Source organism: Pezoporus flaviventris, unplaced genomic scaffold, assembly GCF_033815535.1.
Source record: "Pezoporus flaviventris isolate CSIRO_AGI_PZ_B2104156 unplaced genomic scaffold, CSIRO_AGI_Pfla_v1 ptg000059l, whole genome shotgun sequence".
Taxonomy (NCBI): Eukaryota; Metazoa; Chordata; class Aves; order Psittaciformes; family Psittacidae; genus Pezoporus; species Pezoporus flaviventris.
The window spans coordinates 1,997,950-2,013,158 of record NW_026892607.1 but is presented as its reverse complement, the minus strand read 5'-3'; the positions used below and the strand labels follow the sequence as shown (position 1 = coordinate 2,013,158).

The 15,209-nt window shown below is 52.6% G+C and overlaps 1 protein-coding gene across 12 annotated transcripts in view; it reads right to left on the bottom strand.

Moving 5' to 3' along the window:
- SGIP1 (SH3GL interacting endocytic adaptor 1) overlaps positions 1 to 15,209 on the bottom strand; it is a 49,912-nt gene that overhangs the window by 16,906 nt on the left and 17,797 nt on the right. For 4 of the 12 annotated variants that reach the window (XM_061469691.1, XM_061469699.1, XM_061469696.1 and 1 more), the window contains 10 exons: positions 14,362 to 14,418; positions 14,084 to 14,138; positions 13,168 to 13,355; positions 9,629 to 9,640; positions 8,829 to 8,853; positions 8,396 to 8,447; positions 6,298 to 6,383; positions 4,882 to 4,974; positions 3,303 to 3,377; positions 896 to 1,342 (listed from right to left, as the gene is read on the bottom strand). In XM_061469691.1, coding sequence (XP_061325675.1) covers positions 896 to 1,342; positions 3,303 to 3,377; positions 4,882 to 4,974; positions 6,298 to 6,383; positions 8,396 to 8,447; positions 8,829 to 8,853; positions 9,629 to 9,640; positions 13,168 to 13,355; positions 14,084 to 14,138; positions 14,362 to 14,418 — 1,090 coding nt within the window. Of the gene's footprint in view, positions 1 to 895; positions 1,343 to 3,302; positions 3,378 to 4,881; positions 4,975 to 6,297; positions 6,384 to 8,395; positions 8,448 to 8,828; positions 8,854 to 9,628; positions 9,641 to 10,470; positions 10,483 to 13,167; positions 13,356 to 14,083; positions 14,139 to 14,361; positions 14,419 to 15,209 lie in introns of all 12 variants that reach the window. The other 8 variants (XM_061469697.1, XM_061469702.1, XM_061469701.1 and 5 more) reach the window with 6 other exon arrangements.

Sequence of the window (15,209 nt, the reverse complement as noted above, 5' to 3'; positions counted from 1 at the left end):
GGCCTTCACGCTCACATGAGGCTGGTGACAGCGGTTGGACACCCAACACACCCATCATCTCCCACCACTGCCTGCGTGGACCTGCAGGGGTAACCCTCCAGAAAACAACTTTTCATGGATGCGGGATTGCTGGTGCGGATGGGATTTGCGCATCACACTTCACTGGCACAGAAAGTGCCCTGGGGTCAGCCTCTAAAGTGGCATGATCAGGTTGCACCTCCTCAAGCACCGTGGGCACTGTGTAAGCTGACCCCTGTGAGCTCCTTCGCCCTGATGGGACACAGACATTCATAATTCAGCAGGCGAAGCCAGGCAGCCAGCACCATGCTGCATGAACCGCTCGGGTTCTGCCCTGGTGAGAGGTTCACCCTGGAAGCTGTCCCTCCAGAGCTGGCTGGGCACCCAAGCTCTCATGGTTGAGTGACTAAGCACCATTCAGACCTGTGCCACCTCTGAGTCATTTGGTATCTGCCACCCTGGGGTGATGATATGCAGTGATCTGTCCATCTGCAACAGATTTATACCCCCCTTGGTCTGAGGCTTGCTCAGATCATTCACCTGACATGTTTCCACCTATGTTCACTCTGAAGCCTGCTGAGGATGGAGCTGCGGCAACGGCCGAATTTTGCATGGTGGGGGTTATGTGGTGTAGCAGAAGTGGGAAGGACAGCTCGGGGAAGCTTTGGGAAAAGGCTGTCAGAGCCATCCGACCATCAGACACGCAGCAAGGAGCAGGGGAGAGGAGGACACGGGAGGCAGAGTGCAGACGCTGGACGCGGAAGCACGAGACGGCTGGGTGGGAGCACGGCGCCGGGCACAGGCACAACCAGGCGGGAAGGGGAGGACGGATGCGGTCACGGCCACCCCGAAGCACAGCCAAGGCCGCGGGACGTACCGCTGGTGCTGCCCGTGCCGCTGCTGCCGCCCGGTCCGGGTGAGGAGACCACCGTGCGGTAGGTGGGAGGCGGAGGGGGAGGCGGGGTCGCTCTTTGTCCCAGACCAAAATCTTTGGGAGAGGCGACCGGCTCCAAGTTATCCTCCTTAAGGTGCTCCGAGACCTTCTTGGGAACCTCTTCCAGGTGGAGCGGTGAGGGCAGCGGGCGCGAGGGCTCGGCTGCCGGGGCACCGGCCGGGCTGCCCGCTGCTGCCGGGGACCCCGCTTTGTCCCGGGGCGTCCGCTCCGGAGTCGCGCTTTCCGGGGATTGATCGGAAAAATTGACCCACTTGTCTCCTGCGTTAACAGCAGCAGACCTGGGGGAGAGCACGGGGCCAAAGATGCTGTCCAAGTCATTGATGGACGGGAGTTTGTCACCTTTGAGCTCTGCTGCTGTCTGGTCCCCTCCTGTGGTCAAAGTAGTTGATTTGACAACTTAGCATGAACCCAGAGCACCGTGGTCGCGCTATTCTCTACGGGGCTCTACATCAGCTACTTCCTACAGGAGATGCTTTAAACCCACCTTTTCTTATAAGCTGCCACGGAATATAATTCATGTGCAAGAAAGTTTCTGCATCACATCATGTGCCATGCAGAATGGACCACACTGGACTGAAATACATACACTGTATGAGAGAGCATGCACCCTGAGCCAAGACTTCCTCAGCGTCATCGCTTCCCACACAGCAGTCCCATATCCTCCCAAAGCCTGGAGCTGGCTCTCGGCCTTTGCTGTCTGCCATCCAAATGGTATTGCTACATCATTATCATCACTCTGAATTATCAGCAGATATTAAACTTATGCACTCAGCTCTTGCACAGTCCACTAAATATACCTATTTATAAACACATACATCTAAATATATCTGTTTAAACATGCTGGCTTGACACTCTCAAGAACTAGGACTGGGCATGCAGTGCAGGGAAGCAGACAAGGTGTATGTATTTCAGTTGCAAGCAGCAGCAGATAAGGGTATTTTAGGGCTCTGCTCACTGAGCTACCACGCGTTGTTCCTATCCAACTTCCTAACCAACACAGAGACAAGGCTCATCAGCAAAGTGTTACACATCCAGAGGAGGGAGATCCTCCTTCCTTTCTTTGGTGCCCTGTTTTCTTGCATTCATCTTCTTTGGGGAAGAGCTGGCAGCTCTCTAACACCAGGAAAGCTGCCCACTGCTTTGTGTTGCACAGATTAAATGGAAGGATGGAGTGCGGACCATGGCCCTGCTACAGCCATGTGCATATGGATAACACTAACATGCCCTCTGGGCTCCTTGTGTTGGCATCCCACCCCTGTTCCTGCATTTGTGGGGAGCCATCTGCTGTTCTGCGTTTAAGGGATAAAATACAGTCTTGCTAAGACAAGGGGAAAGAGACTTCTGCTGCTTGCTCTGCTTGATGCACAGGCTGACGTGTGCAGCACGCCGGACCCCAGCAAATAAACCACAGCACGTGGCTGGGCATCACGTTTGCTCTGGTTGATGTCTGTAGGAGAACGCTCTGCCAGCCTGGCTGCTCACATGGACGAATCAAGCTATGGAGCATGAATGAAATCCTGACAGAAAGAGCAGTCAGCTCAGGCCAGGGGATTTCTTCATGGTGATGACCCCCCAAGGTGCTCAGTACAATGTGGGTGCAATGAGATGGTCTGTACCCATACAGTGCCCTACACAAAGATTGAGAACACACTTTCCTTCCCCAAACCAGCCCCCCCAGCACACAGCACCCTGCCAGCAACATGAATTATATGCTTATAAGCACTTTATGTCCTATTGCAGCATTCAACATCATCTTTCAAACCCTTCTTTCAGGCTGTCCTTGGTTCCAGGTACCATTTCATTCTTTCTCCCAGCCCCAGGGAGCTTTTCCCGCTGTCCTTGAGAGCACTAGGAGTTTGGGAAGGCAGGACCAGCTATCCCCCAGCACAGGCAGGCACTGCAGACCCTGTTATTTCATAAGCGGACTGTGCAGTGCTGCTCCAAGCAGTAACAGTGCTCTGTTTATTCCCAATTTTGAGCAGGACTTTAAGGCTAATGTTGCATTTCATTTCTAGAAAGGAAATTGATCTAGAAATGAGACCCATTCCAAAGGCACTGGGGAAAAGAGAACATTAATTTTACCAGTATGACACCAAATTGGGTGTTAAAGGCATCTCTGCAACGATCCTAAAGCATCACCCCGACTGCAGCATCCGCTGAAGCACCACGGATGCAGAGGAAGGAGGATGCACCAGGACTAAATCTGCATCCAAAACTCAGCCACAGGGACGCTACACCCCCCCCCCCCCCCCCCCCCCGCCCCAGAGCAACCCTTGGATCAGGCTTCCAGGGCTGTGGAATGGCACAGAGTGTGGTGCTGGGCTTTTACCTATTCCCACTGTCAGAGGGGAGCCGGTGCGTGGCGGCGTGGCCGGGATGTTTTTCGGTGGGAGTGGTGGAGGTGCTGCAAAAAGAACAGAGAGAGGGAAAGATTCAGTGGGGGTGCATTAGGAATCATGGAATCCTATATTGGACTGGGCTGGAAGGGACCTTAAAGCTCCTCCAGCTCCAACCCCTGCCACGGGCAGGGACACCTTCCACTAGAGCAGCTTGCTCCAAGCCCCTGTGTCCAACCTGGCCTTGAACACTGCCAGGGATGGGGCAGCCACAGCTTCTCTGGGCACCCTGTGCCAGCGCCTCAGCACCCTCCCAGGGAAGAGCTTCTGCCTAAGAGCTCATCTCAGTCTCCCCTCTGGCAGGTTAAAGCCATTCCCCTTGGCCTGTCCCTACAGGCCCTTGTCCCAAGCCCCTCTCCAGCTTTCCTGTCAGCAGGTTTGCTGGGAAAGGAGGATCTGGCAGCACGGAGCAACAAACAATCACTGGTGGCTTTTCTGTTGGGTTTTCATTGTTGGTGGTTTTCATTTTTAAGCCTTTGATTGGACTGATGATTTAAAACCCTGAATTACCATTTTAATTAAAACCCATAGCCTCTGAGGCACATACCTGCCTCCGCGTTCCTCACGTGCTCATCCCGCATGAATCCGGGATGCTCATGTGGGAGGAGGAACATCATGGCTAATTAACCCAGTGCTGCTTTACAGGGGTACTTTGGCAAAGCAGATGCAGATTCAAATAGGTTGAAAAGGACCTTTAAGATCATAAAGTCTAAGGATGCTATGTAAACAGCATCCAAGTCCTAAACACCTGGAGGCTTGGTTTCCTCCTCTAGATGCAGGTCAGCACCATTAACCATGGGGTCCCTGTCTGGCTTGGAACAAGATTATCCTTAAGGTCCCTTCCAGCCCAAACCATTCCATGATTCCATGATGAAGCAACCATTCCAATCACGAGCATCACCTTCCCCTGGCAAGCTCATGGTGTGAGCAGGCATTGCCTTGACCTTGCCACATCAGCACCGGGGCTGGGGATGGGTTTGGCATGAAATGGGTTGTGTTAATTGCTAGTAAGGGGGAAAGGAGCAGGGGAGCAAGGAAGGAATAACTTTGCAGCTAGGGAGGAGGATTCCCCTGGCTGCACCAGGCAGAGGGAAAAGTTCCAATGAAAACCAGGGATTTAGGGCTGTTTGCCTGGAGAAACCGGTGCTTCCAACCTAAATAACCAGATCATCAGCATGAGGGATCAGGTGCTCCTTGCTCTGAGGGCAGGGTGGGTTTAACCCTGGCTCCATGCAGGCCACTTGCCTTGGCTGGAGATGTTCCACCTAGCACATTTCCCCAGGGAGGCTGTGCATCATCCCCCCTGCCTTGGGTACCATCCATCCCGTCCTTATCCAACCTGTGTCCTTCCTCCACCATCATCACTGAAGCCAGGGGAAGTGAAACCCTCTAACCTGCTACGTGATTAAAACCTGCACAATTCCAGGAGTTTGGATGAGGGGAAGTTAAAGCTTTGATTCGATTTCTGTATATATTGAGTAATTTCTGGTTGATACTTGCACGGTCACTTACTTCCAGTTGGAAAAGGTCTCGGTAGCTTTGGGGACTCTATGCTTGTGTTGACGGGCTGGACCGAACCCCATATCTCAGGCTGATCTATAGTGGCTGGAAAACAAACAGATACACATGTAAAGGTGATGATAAACCCAACAGTCCAACAAATACCAACAGACAGAGACGAGACACACTCACGTGACGAGAGGAAGCCAAACAGTGACAGCAGCTCCTCATTAGATAAAGACAGAGAGGGTTCTGTAATGTTAGATAATTACAGGCTTGCCTGATTGTTAAACGTGCAATTAGTTTGACACTCACGCTGCTTGACAAACAAAACGGTGCCATTTATGTGTTTGGAGGCTTATTGCATTAAGTGAGACACTGCATTAATTGCAAAACTCATGAGGAATTCTAGGATATGCTGAAAAACACTCCGGGTCTCAAAAGGAAAAGATCCAGTTGTATTCACAGGGATTGTAGGAGGAAAACCCTTGGTTTATATCTCATTTAAACTGCTGAGAGGGGAGCTATGTGGAGAGAAGCGCGCACAAGCACAGTTTGATTCAGAGAATGAACTGGAATCACTGATGACAAGACAGAGAAGGGGCAGTGGCCACTTCATGACAGCTGAGCAGAGCCAGGAGGAGGAGAACCCTCCGGGGACAAACCACTCCAGTGGGTGAATGGGTTTTTTCTTTGGGGAGAACAAGCCCTGCAGCTCCCTGTGCCTTGGGAAAGCAGTGGGAAAAGAAAGGCAGGGAAGGGAGCAAGGTGTCATCCTGCTCCGGTGCAGGGGAATGCTGTTTCTGGGGGGAAATGGCACTACCGAGATAGCATCTTCATGGGCATGGGGAGCTGCAATGCAGAGAGCTCCATTCTTATCCTGCTTCAATTAAATCAGTGCGATGCTGTGGTGTGCAGAACAGCTTTGATGTACATCAGCAGAGCCTGGAGAACAGGCATAGTCAGAGCTTCATTTGAAAATCAGTGTTTTGATATCTGTCAGCTGCTCTCATCCAGGATGTGTCCCAAGACCACACAATTAAAGAATTGATTTAAATACTCTGTTTCTATATACCCTGTATATGCTCCATCCCTGGAAGTGCTGGACGGAGCTTGGAGCAACCTGCCCTAGTGGAAGGTGTCTCTGCCCGTGGCAGGGGTTGGAACTGGATGGGCTTTAAGGTCCCCTCCCAACACAAACCATTATAGGAGTAGATGATAAACCCAACCCCGCACTGCCTGTAACACAGTCATCCACCCTTTGTGTTCTGCTTTAGTTTTGCCTTTCTCCTCTTTTAAGGGGAGCTCCAGGGGGTTACTGACCAGGGCTGCCCGCTGGCTGGCAGAGCAGGGTGCTGTGAGCCAGCCCCAGGGCACGGCAGAGCCATGGGGCACTGCCAGGAGATGCCCCCCGTGTCCCTGACCCACCGTCCAGCTTCTGCTCCTCAAACGCCGACTCCAGCGGGGGCCCGAAGAGCGGTGCCAGCGCAGCCGGGTCCTCCACGGGTTTCTTGCTGTGGGATGAGGAGACAAGGGCAGAGGAACCTTGAGGTTCAGGTATGGGTACCTTGAGGTTTGGGTTTAGGAACCTTGAGGTTCAGGTACAGGAACCCTGAGGTTCAGGAATAGGAACCTTGAGGTTCAGGAATAGGAACCTTGAGGTTCAGGAATAGGAACCTTGAGGTTCAGGAATAGGAACCTTGAGGTTCAGGTACAGGAACCCTGAGGTTCAGGAATAGGAACCTTGAGGTTCAGGTACAGGAACCCTGAGGTTCAGGAATAGGAACCTTGAGGTTCAGGTACAGGAACCCTGAGGTTCAGGAATAGGAACCTTGAGGTTCAGGTACAGGAACCCTGAGGTTCAGGTACAGGAACCTTGAGGTTCAGGTATAGGAACCCTGAGGTTCAGGTACAGGAACCTTGAGGTTCAGGTACAGGAACCTTGAGGTTCAGGTACGGGTACCTTGAGGTTCGGGTTTAGGAACCATGAGGTTCAGGAATAGGAACCTTGAGGTTCAGGTACGGGAACCCTGAGGTTCAGGTACAGGAACCCTGAGGTTCAGGTACAGGAACCCTGAGGTTCAGGTACAGGAACCCTGAGGTTCAGGTACAGGAACCCTGAGGTTCAGGTACAGGAACCCTGAGGTTCAGGTACAGGAACCCTGAGGTTCAGGTACAGGAACCTTGAGGTTCAGGTATAGGAACCCTGAGGTTCAGGTACAGGAACCTTGAGGTTCAGGTACAGGAACCTTGAGGTTCAGGTATGGGTACCTTGAGGTTCGGGTTTAGGAACCATGAGGTTCAGGAATAGGAACCTTGAGGTTCAGGTACGGGAACCCTGAGGTTCAGGTACAGGAACCCTGAGGTTCAGGTACAGGAACCCTGAGGTTCAGGTACAGGAACCCTGAGGTTCAGGTACAGGAACCATGAGGCTCAGGCTTGCACTCAGACCTGGTGCTTGACTGCAGACCTGGAGGCTTTCAGGGAGTATTTATGCTCCAGACTCAGAGGCACCAGGCAAAACCCAGGGGTTTGGGCAGAGAGAAAGGAGTTCAGAGTGGTAACATCGGCTGCAGCACTGCAGTGCGGACCCAGTAATGCCCCAGCAGCCACTGAGGCACTGGGCATTGAGGGTTGCTCACAGCTACTCCAGACCACATGGAAAAGGGAGAAAACAAGTCAAGGTCTGGACCGTGCTTAGCTCCAGCACAGCTTGAGTCAAGCTCTGGGGCTGCATAGGGCACTCTCCTCCTGAGATTTGGCTTCTAAATCAATCTATACCCACAGCACACACATGGCAGCTCTCCCCAGGAGCAGGCTCAAGGTGGGTTCTAACAAAGGATGTCCTTGCTGGTCCTGTGGAGAGCCAAAGCTGTGCCTCTGGTACGAGGATGCCACGGCCATCAGTGCCTCAATTCTGCATGGATTTATTTGGCTGTGTTCTGGGGCATCCACCCCTCTTCAGTCCTCATTTACACAGCATCCAAGCAGAGAGCCCATGGACCCAAAGCTCCTGTGCCTCTCGCATCCTGCAACCCGGAGCTTATTTAACAACTAAACACGGACATGTGGCTGTCTCATGAGCCTAAGAAGTCACCAAAGTGATGTTTCTGCTGTGCTGTCCTTGATGAGGCAAACTGGGGCAGCTCAGCTGGCCGATGGGTGGGCAGTGTTTGCACAGCAGTAAATACCCAGTGAATTTAGCATCCAGAGGGTGCTGAGGCGCTGGCACAGGGTGCCCAGAGAAGCTGTGGCTGCCCCATCCCTGGCAGTGTTCAAGGCCAGGTTGGACACAGGGGCTTGGAGCAAGCTGCTCTAGTGGAAGGGGTCCCTGCCCGTGGCAGGGGTTGGAGCTGGAGGAGCTTTAAATTCCCTTCCAACCCAAACCAGGCTGGGATTCTGGATTTGGGCTATTCTTCCCACTGAGCAATGGTGCAAACACGCAGCTGCCCACTGAAGTGTTTAAAGACCACATCAGGGCGATGTGCCTGTGCTGGATGATGATCCCAATGGACTCTGCACTGACCTGGCAGGGTCTGGCGTTGGTGTGGAGCGCCGGGGCCGCGTGATCTCCTCATCTGCAGCACAGGATGGACAGTGCAGGGTTAGAGCCATTCCACCACCTGGCCCCAAACATCACCCCCAGCCCACCCGGACCCCATGTTGGTGTGAGGCTCACACCATGCACAGCACGTGTCCCATCCCATGCCTGCTATGGGGATCCTGGCAGGAAAAGGTCTGGTTTTTAAGTTGGATTTTGTTTCTGTAGAAAACTAGACCAGGTAGCTGCTTCTATAGGATGTCCCCTATGGCCTTCTTCAAGGAAGGCATTTGGGTGCCATCATTTCTGCCAGAACCACTGTAAAGCAGCCCTAACCCACTCCCTTATATTCCCCCTCCCCACAATACCACCACCACACGTATAACAACTGTTTCTGAAGGCTGCAGAGCATACTTACTGGATAAATTCCTTTTAATCGTCCCCTGGAATTAGAAACACACGAGGTAAGAGGGATGCACAGGGACACGGGTGCATGGCAGCTGTCACCCAAGGAGGGACACAGCTGGAGCAAAGTAGCCCAGCAGATGCAGCAGGAATTGCCTGTCTTGGGTGATATTTACTGTACATGGCTGAGATATGCCCGGCTGCACATGTGCGTTGTGAAATCCCATCTGCTTCCAGCACACAGGGAGCAGAAAAAACCCTTTGAAAAGGATTTTTAGCCATGAAAATCCATCACCTGGCAGCGCTGCATTCACAGCCATCCCGACTGCCAGGGGCTTACAGGGGTCACTTACAGCATCACCCCATGCTGATGGCATAAACCCCAAATCCTATGTTTCATGGCTGCAGATGGATCTAAATAATGCATTTTTTAGCAATCTAAATCCTCCCTTTTTCCATACAACACACACGGGCTTGTGCACAGCAATAACCACCCCCACCTGGACCATGGGAGCTGGGGCTTCATGGCAGAGGGGAGGAGCAGGATGGGCAGTGAGGCTACCCCAGGACCACAAGCAGCATCCCCAGGAGGGTTGCAAGGATGCAGGTCAAGCCACAGAGGATGCCCATCACTGGGGACCACTTTGCAGTGACAAGGTCCTTCCATCACCTGGGTCACACGACAGCATCTAACGGGACCAGCACCTGCTCCCCTTCCCCTGCGCTCACCACGTAACCCCAGCACAGACTCAGCCCCCCCAGCACCCCCATGCTGGAGCAGCAGGGGCAGGAGCAGCGAGCACGGGCGCTTACCGGGCTGCGCCGCTGCGGTCAGCGAGAAGGAAGAGAGAAGAGACACCTGGTCAGAGAGCAACAGGTCAGCACCCCGAGTCCCCAGCACCCATCACACCCTCATCACGGCTTCACAGAGCACAGTGCAGGGGGGTTCCTCCTCCACGCAGCCCCCAGCACCCACCAGTGGGAGCAAACCCCTTGCCCGGGGGGGCCACTGTAGCCATGGGCATAAGGCAGGGGGAGAGCAGCATCCAGAGAGACCCATGAGGAACCCAAACCCTATGAAACAAATGAACCTCCCCGTTCTGGGCTTAGAATCACGGGAAGCCCAATCCTCTCAGGGAAGCCATCACCACCACGTACAGCAGCACTGCAGAGGTCATGGACCACTGATGGGGCTTTCTGCCTTCTCGTATCTTTTGATGTGCAAGGATGCACGTAAAACATGCCCAGGTAAAGCTGTGCCCTCAGGCACCTTGCCCAACATGTGCCTCACCCACTACAGGGTGAAACCACACGGGGTTTGACGTGTGGGTTGGCACTTTGACATGGTTTAGTGATGGCCTTGGCAGTGCTGGGGAACGGTTGGACTTGGTGATCTTAAAGGTCTTTTCCAACCTGGTTGATTCCCTGGTTCTGTACACCCCCAGACTGTGCACAACCAAAGCCAGCCTAGCTCCATAGTAAAGTGCTCCAAGTTAAATCAAGGGAGAAGGAAAACAAACATCACGCCTTCCAAACCAGTAGGATTTGTTATTTGCATTTCACAGTTCATTCTAGAGACATGCAAAACAGGGAGCGCGCAAACCAGAGAAGATCGTGTTAAGAAGCTATGAGAGACAAAAAACTGTATTTCTTACCGGACTTCTCCTCTAAAAGAATGCAGAAAAGGAAGAAAACAAATGAAAAATGAGAATATAAGAGATTTTCTGTAAAGGGATAACAGAGAAGTAAAAGATTTGTGTTATGAAGGGTATTTGAAGGATTCACATGCCTTGTCATTAACAGGCCCCATTAGCTATAGACTGGAAGGGCCATGTACGAGCAAAGACAAAAGGAGCAGGAAAGAGGCCTGAAGATGCTGGGACGTTGCTGGTATGGTACATGGCAAGGTGCAGGTTGTCCCATCACTTGCACGTGCAAGGAGTGAGACCCAAGCTACTGGGCTTCAGATGGAAAATGCATCCGAGACCAGTTTGCAAGAGCATCTCCGGTTTCCTGCTTGTCTTCAAGTTGAGGCACCATAGCTTACACCCCAAAGGGATGGGGAGGACAGTGCCCATGGACACAGCATCCCACTGCTCTCGTCCAGGAGAGGCCGATGCACAGGAGGGATATGGTGCTGGAGCATGGCTTTGCAGCTGGTTTTGGAGAGGAGCAAGGGCATGGACTCAGACAGGAAAGCAAGGAACTCCCTTGGATGCAAAAGTCCTTCAGCCAGCTCCTGCCTAGGACACAGGTGCTTTCCCAGGGCAGCGGGGCCAGTGCCGCTTGCCGGGATCCGGTGTACTGGGGAGCAGCACCGCTCACGTCTCCATCTGCGCCCTTTGGCTCTGTGCGATGGGACTTGGATCCCAACGCAGGGAAGCAGCTTCTGTTCCTTCTGTCCAGCCTGGCACAGGGCTTTTCCCTGAGCCCTTCAGGCTGAGCAGAGTCTGCACTGTTTTACAGGGAGGCACCGGCTCCAGCCCCAGGCTGTGTTTACTGCTAGAGACAGCATCACTTTATATGCACAGATTGGTTTGGGTTGGAAGGGACCTTAAAGCTCATCCAGCTCCAACCCCTGCCACGGGCAGGGACCCCTTCCACTAGAGCAGCTTGCTCCAAGCCCCTGTGTCCAACCTGGCCTTGAGCACTGCCAGGGATGGGGCAGCCACAGCTTCTCTGGGCACCCTGTGCCAGCGCCTCAGCACCCTCACAGGGAAGAGCTTCTGCCTAAGAGCTCATCTCAGTCTCCCCTCTGGCAGCTTAAAGCCATTCCCCTTGGCCTGTCCCTACATCCCTTGTCCCAAGCCCCTCTCCAGCTTTCCTGCAGCCCCTTCAGGCACTGGAGCTGCTCTCAGGTCTCCCCTTCAGGAGCCTTCTCTTCTCCAGGCTGCCCCAGCCCAGCTCTCTCAGCCTGGCTCCAGAGCAGAGCTGCTCCAGCCCTCGCAGCATCTCCATGGCCTCCTCTGGCCTCGCTCCAATGCTCCACATCCATATTTTTGGCTGGGTTCTCCAGAACCCCTACACCCAGGGCTGCAGCCCAGCATCAAGGAGCAGCTACTCCCACCTCTGCAGCGGCTGCAACAGAGCCGCCAGCTACCCCCGGGGGCCAGCGAGTGCCCTGTGGTGACTGGAGCACCAAACCCCACAGCCAGGGGCCTGAAATAGCAGCAACGAGGGGAGGAGAATGCACCAAGAGTTGAGCCCTTTGGAAAGTTTTGCACAGTACTTTCCCTATCCCATTTCTGACGTGTTGCGCTATTTCCTCTCTCCTCACAAAATCACACTGTTTCATACATTATTTACACATACATGTGTGTACCAGGCTGCTGGGGCCATCACTTTGCAAAACCAAAATCAGCTCGGTTTCACAATAAGAAATTCTGTGGGGTTTTTCCCCTCTCAATCGAAATTATCCACCTTTTAGGCACATAACTGCAGCCTCCAAAACTCCCCCCATCCTTTCTGCTGCATTTTGAGCTTGGGTTTTTGACTCCTTTTTCCTTTTTGTGCTTCCCAAAGCAGCCAACTGCAGTTTCTAACCCCTAAACCTCCCTGGTCGCAGCACCAAAAGCATCCAGAAGTGCACACTGCTAAAAGGGACAAACATGAGGGGAAGCAGAGATGTGCCAGGGGCACTCAGAAGCTCTCATGGAACTCGGCCACGTCACATTGGTTTGGAAAGGAGAAATAAAACACATCCATTCGATTTCATCTTTGCTTCGGGTTTGAGATTCATTCACACTTCAGATCCAGGCTATTTATAAAGCACAGAAAGCTTCATCTGAAAAGACACTAAAGCCCACACTGAAGCCCACTGAAAGGGAAAAATCAAGTCTTTTCACAGCTGAACAGATTGGGACGAGATGACAGAAATCTTGACAAGTCTTAGGGAAACCAGAAGGTGATGGTGTTTATACCATGTATATACAAGGAGAGGTGACCTCTCCTTCCAGGAGCCCCACATTCACCCCTGGGGTGAGAAATTTCCCTCTAACACCCATAGCGGTGGTGTGGAAAGCCTTGGGAATGAGGGCAAGGCCAATCCAATTTGTGTCCTGGATGATGGTCGCATTGAAAGATAAGGGGAAAAATAAGGGAATAGTGTATTCCAATCTCGGTTGCTCTGTTTTATGAGCGGGAAAAGGGATTTTTAAGACATTTGAACTGGAAACATCACTGCGATACATCTGAGCTCTACCTGCAGTCACATTATTAGTTCCGTATAGACTAGACCTTATAAATAAGGACATAAAGAGAAACCCATCCATCCTAAGGGAGAGCTTCCTGATCACTTGGGATGAGCCCTGAGGAGCACAACTGCTTTTGTAACCCAGGGAAGAGACAGAAACACGGGGACTCACCACGGGGGATGGAGAAAGTGCAATGTTGCCTATTGATGCCTTCAGCTCGTCCACCGTGGCCGCGCTCTTCAGGATGTCTTTAGCCTGCAAAGGCTTGATCTTGATGTTGAACTTCTTGTGCGCCTCCTCTTCCTCTTCAGATTCACTCGAGGAGTAGAAGTGCTTTCCTTTGGTAGGTAGAGCACAGTTAAAGAAGGTTTCGTCCTGCTGTGAGGGCAGAGCCTTGGCATTCAAAGGCTCCAGCATCCCTGAAGAGTGGGAATGAGGGGTTCCCAAAATGCTTATCCAAAACTCCCGTGGATGGGATTTGTGTGCAGGGGCAAATCCTCCTGCAGTGCCTGCCACTGCTGTGATGTTTCAGTGCTTTATCCATATGCAGGCACTGATGCTCACAGGGATAAAGCCAACCCTGGTTTAGCCCGGCGGTGATGCGCATCAGTGCCTGCATACCTGGACCATGCACGGGCTCTGGCCTTGAACATCGCATGTGCACCCAGCACAGATGGGATAGGACATCATCTTCCCCATGGGACACCCTGCTGGGATGCTCCTGGCACCGCTCATCACACCTCCTCATTTCATGGCAGTGGATCAAAGGCAATTAAAATCACCCTCTGCTCTACTGCCTCAGGTAATTCCCTGTGGGAGCCAGTTAGAGCTGTGGAGTGACAGCTCAAAAGGGAAGTAAAAAGGGGGAAAGAAATAAGCATAGAATCACAGATTGGCTGCTTTCTTCTTGGCCCCATTAGGCACTGCTCTAAGGTCTCCCAGAGCCTTCTCTTCTTTAGGCATGATAATAATAATAACAACAATAATAATAACAACTATGTCAGTGGCCTGCCTGTGAATCCCAGCTCATCTTACAGTTGGTAACCCAAGAGGCAAAGCCAGCCATAAAGGATATAGCCTGGTTCCTCCGGTCGGATGCTGTATCCTTCCTCATCAAGCTCAGGTGAGTTCTGAATAGGGCACAAAAACAAAACCAAAAGAAAGAATTGGGAACGCTAATTCCATCCCTGGAAAGCTGGAGCAGCTCCTTCCTCCTGCAGGAAGAGATGCCCATCACAGCTCTCCGCAGCCTAACCCCACCCAAGAGCCACAAGGCAGCATGTGGGTACAGCCCAGGTCCCATTGGGAGCTGCATGGGTGCTGGGTGGAGGGCTGGTTCCCTGGGGCACTTACATATCTGTCCCAGTCAATCTCTGCATAGAATCCATTCGGGGCTCCATTCGCTTTCTTCTGCAAGACATTGAAAAGGAAAATGTCCATGTTCTAAGTTAAGGAAGCAAGAGCAGAGCATCTCTTATAGGTGTGCATTGACACAGCTGGGATGGCAGTGGGTACTGCAGCAGCTGCCCCTGCAGGCACTACAGCGAGCTGCTCTGCACGTGCACGTCAGCCATACACAACAGCACTTCCCACTTCTGGAATGTCTTCCACACCAGAGGGGTAAAAAGGCTTTTGTTGAATATTCATTAAGTGAATTTAAGAGGGGAGAACTTAAGCAAGAGGTGAAATGACCATTTCTATATGTGATGGGATGTTCAACCCATGGGGAGAGCTGGCAGCAGGGGCTTTCCCCTTGCCCATCAAGCACAGATAGCACCACCGTTTATAGGGAGATAATCACCTTCCCCGGGACACACTGAAAGCAGAATCCAGTTTGTGTTATTCAGCAGCCCAGCCACCCATGGCATGAGCTGGGTTGCAGCAGTGAGCGGTGTCGGGGCTAACCCAGCTGTGATCATGGAATCCCAGACTAGGTTTGATTGGAATGGAGCTTAAAGCTCATCCAGGTCCAACCCCTGCTTCTCCATCCTAGAGAAGCTGTGGCTGCCCCATCCCTGGCAGTGCTCAAGGCCAGGTTGGACACAGGGGCTTGGAGCAAGCTGCTCTGGTGGAATGGGTCCCTGCCCGTGGCTGGAGCTGGAGGAGCTTTAAGGTCCCTTCCAACACAAACCAGGCTGGGGTTCTATGACTGATTCTATGAATTGCTCTTGGCCACTCCAGTGGCTGCAGATATTACATGC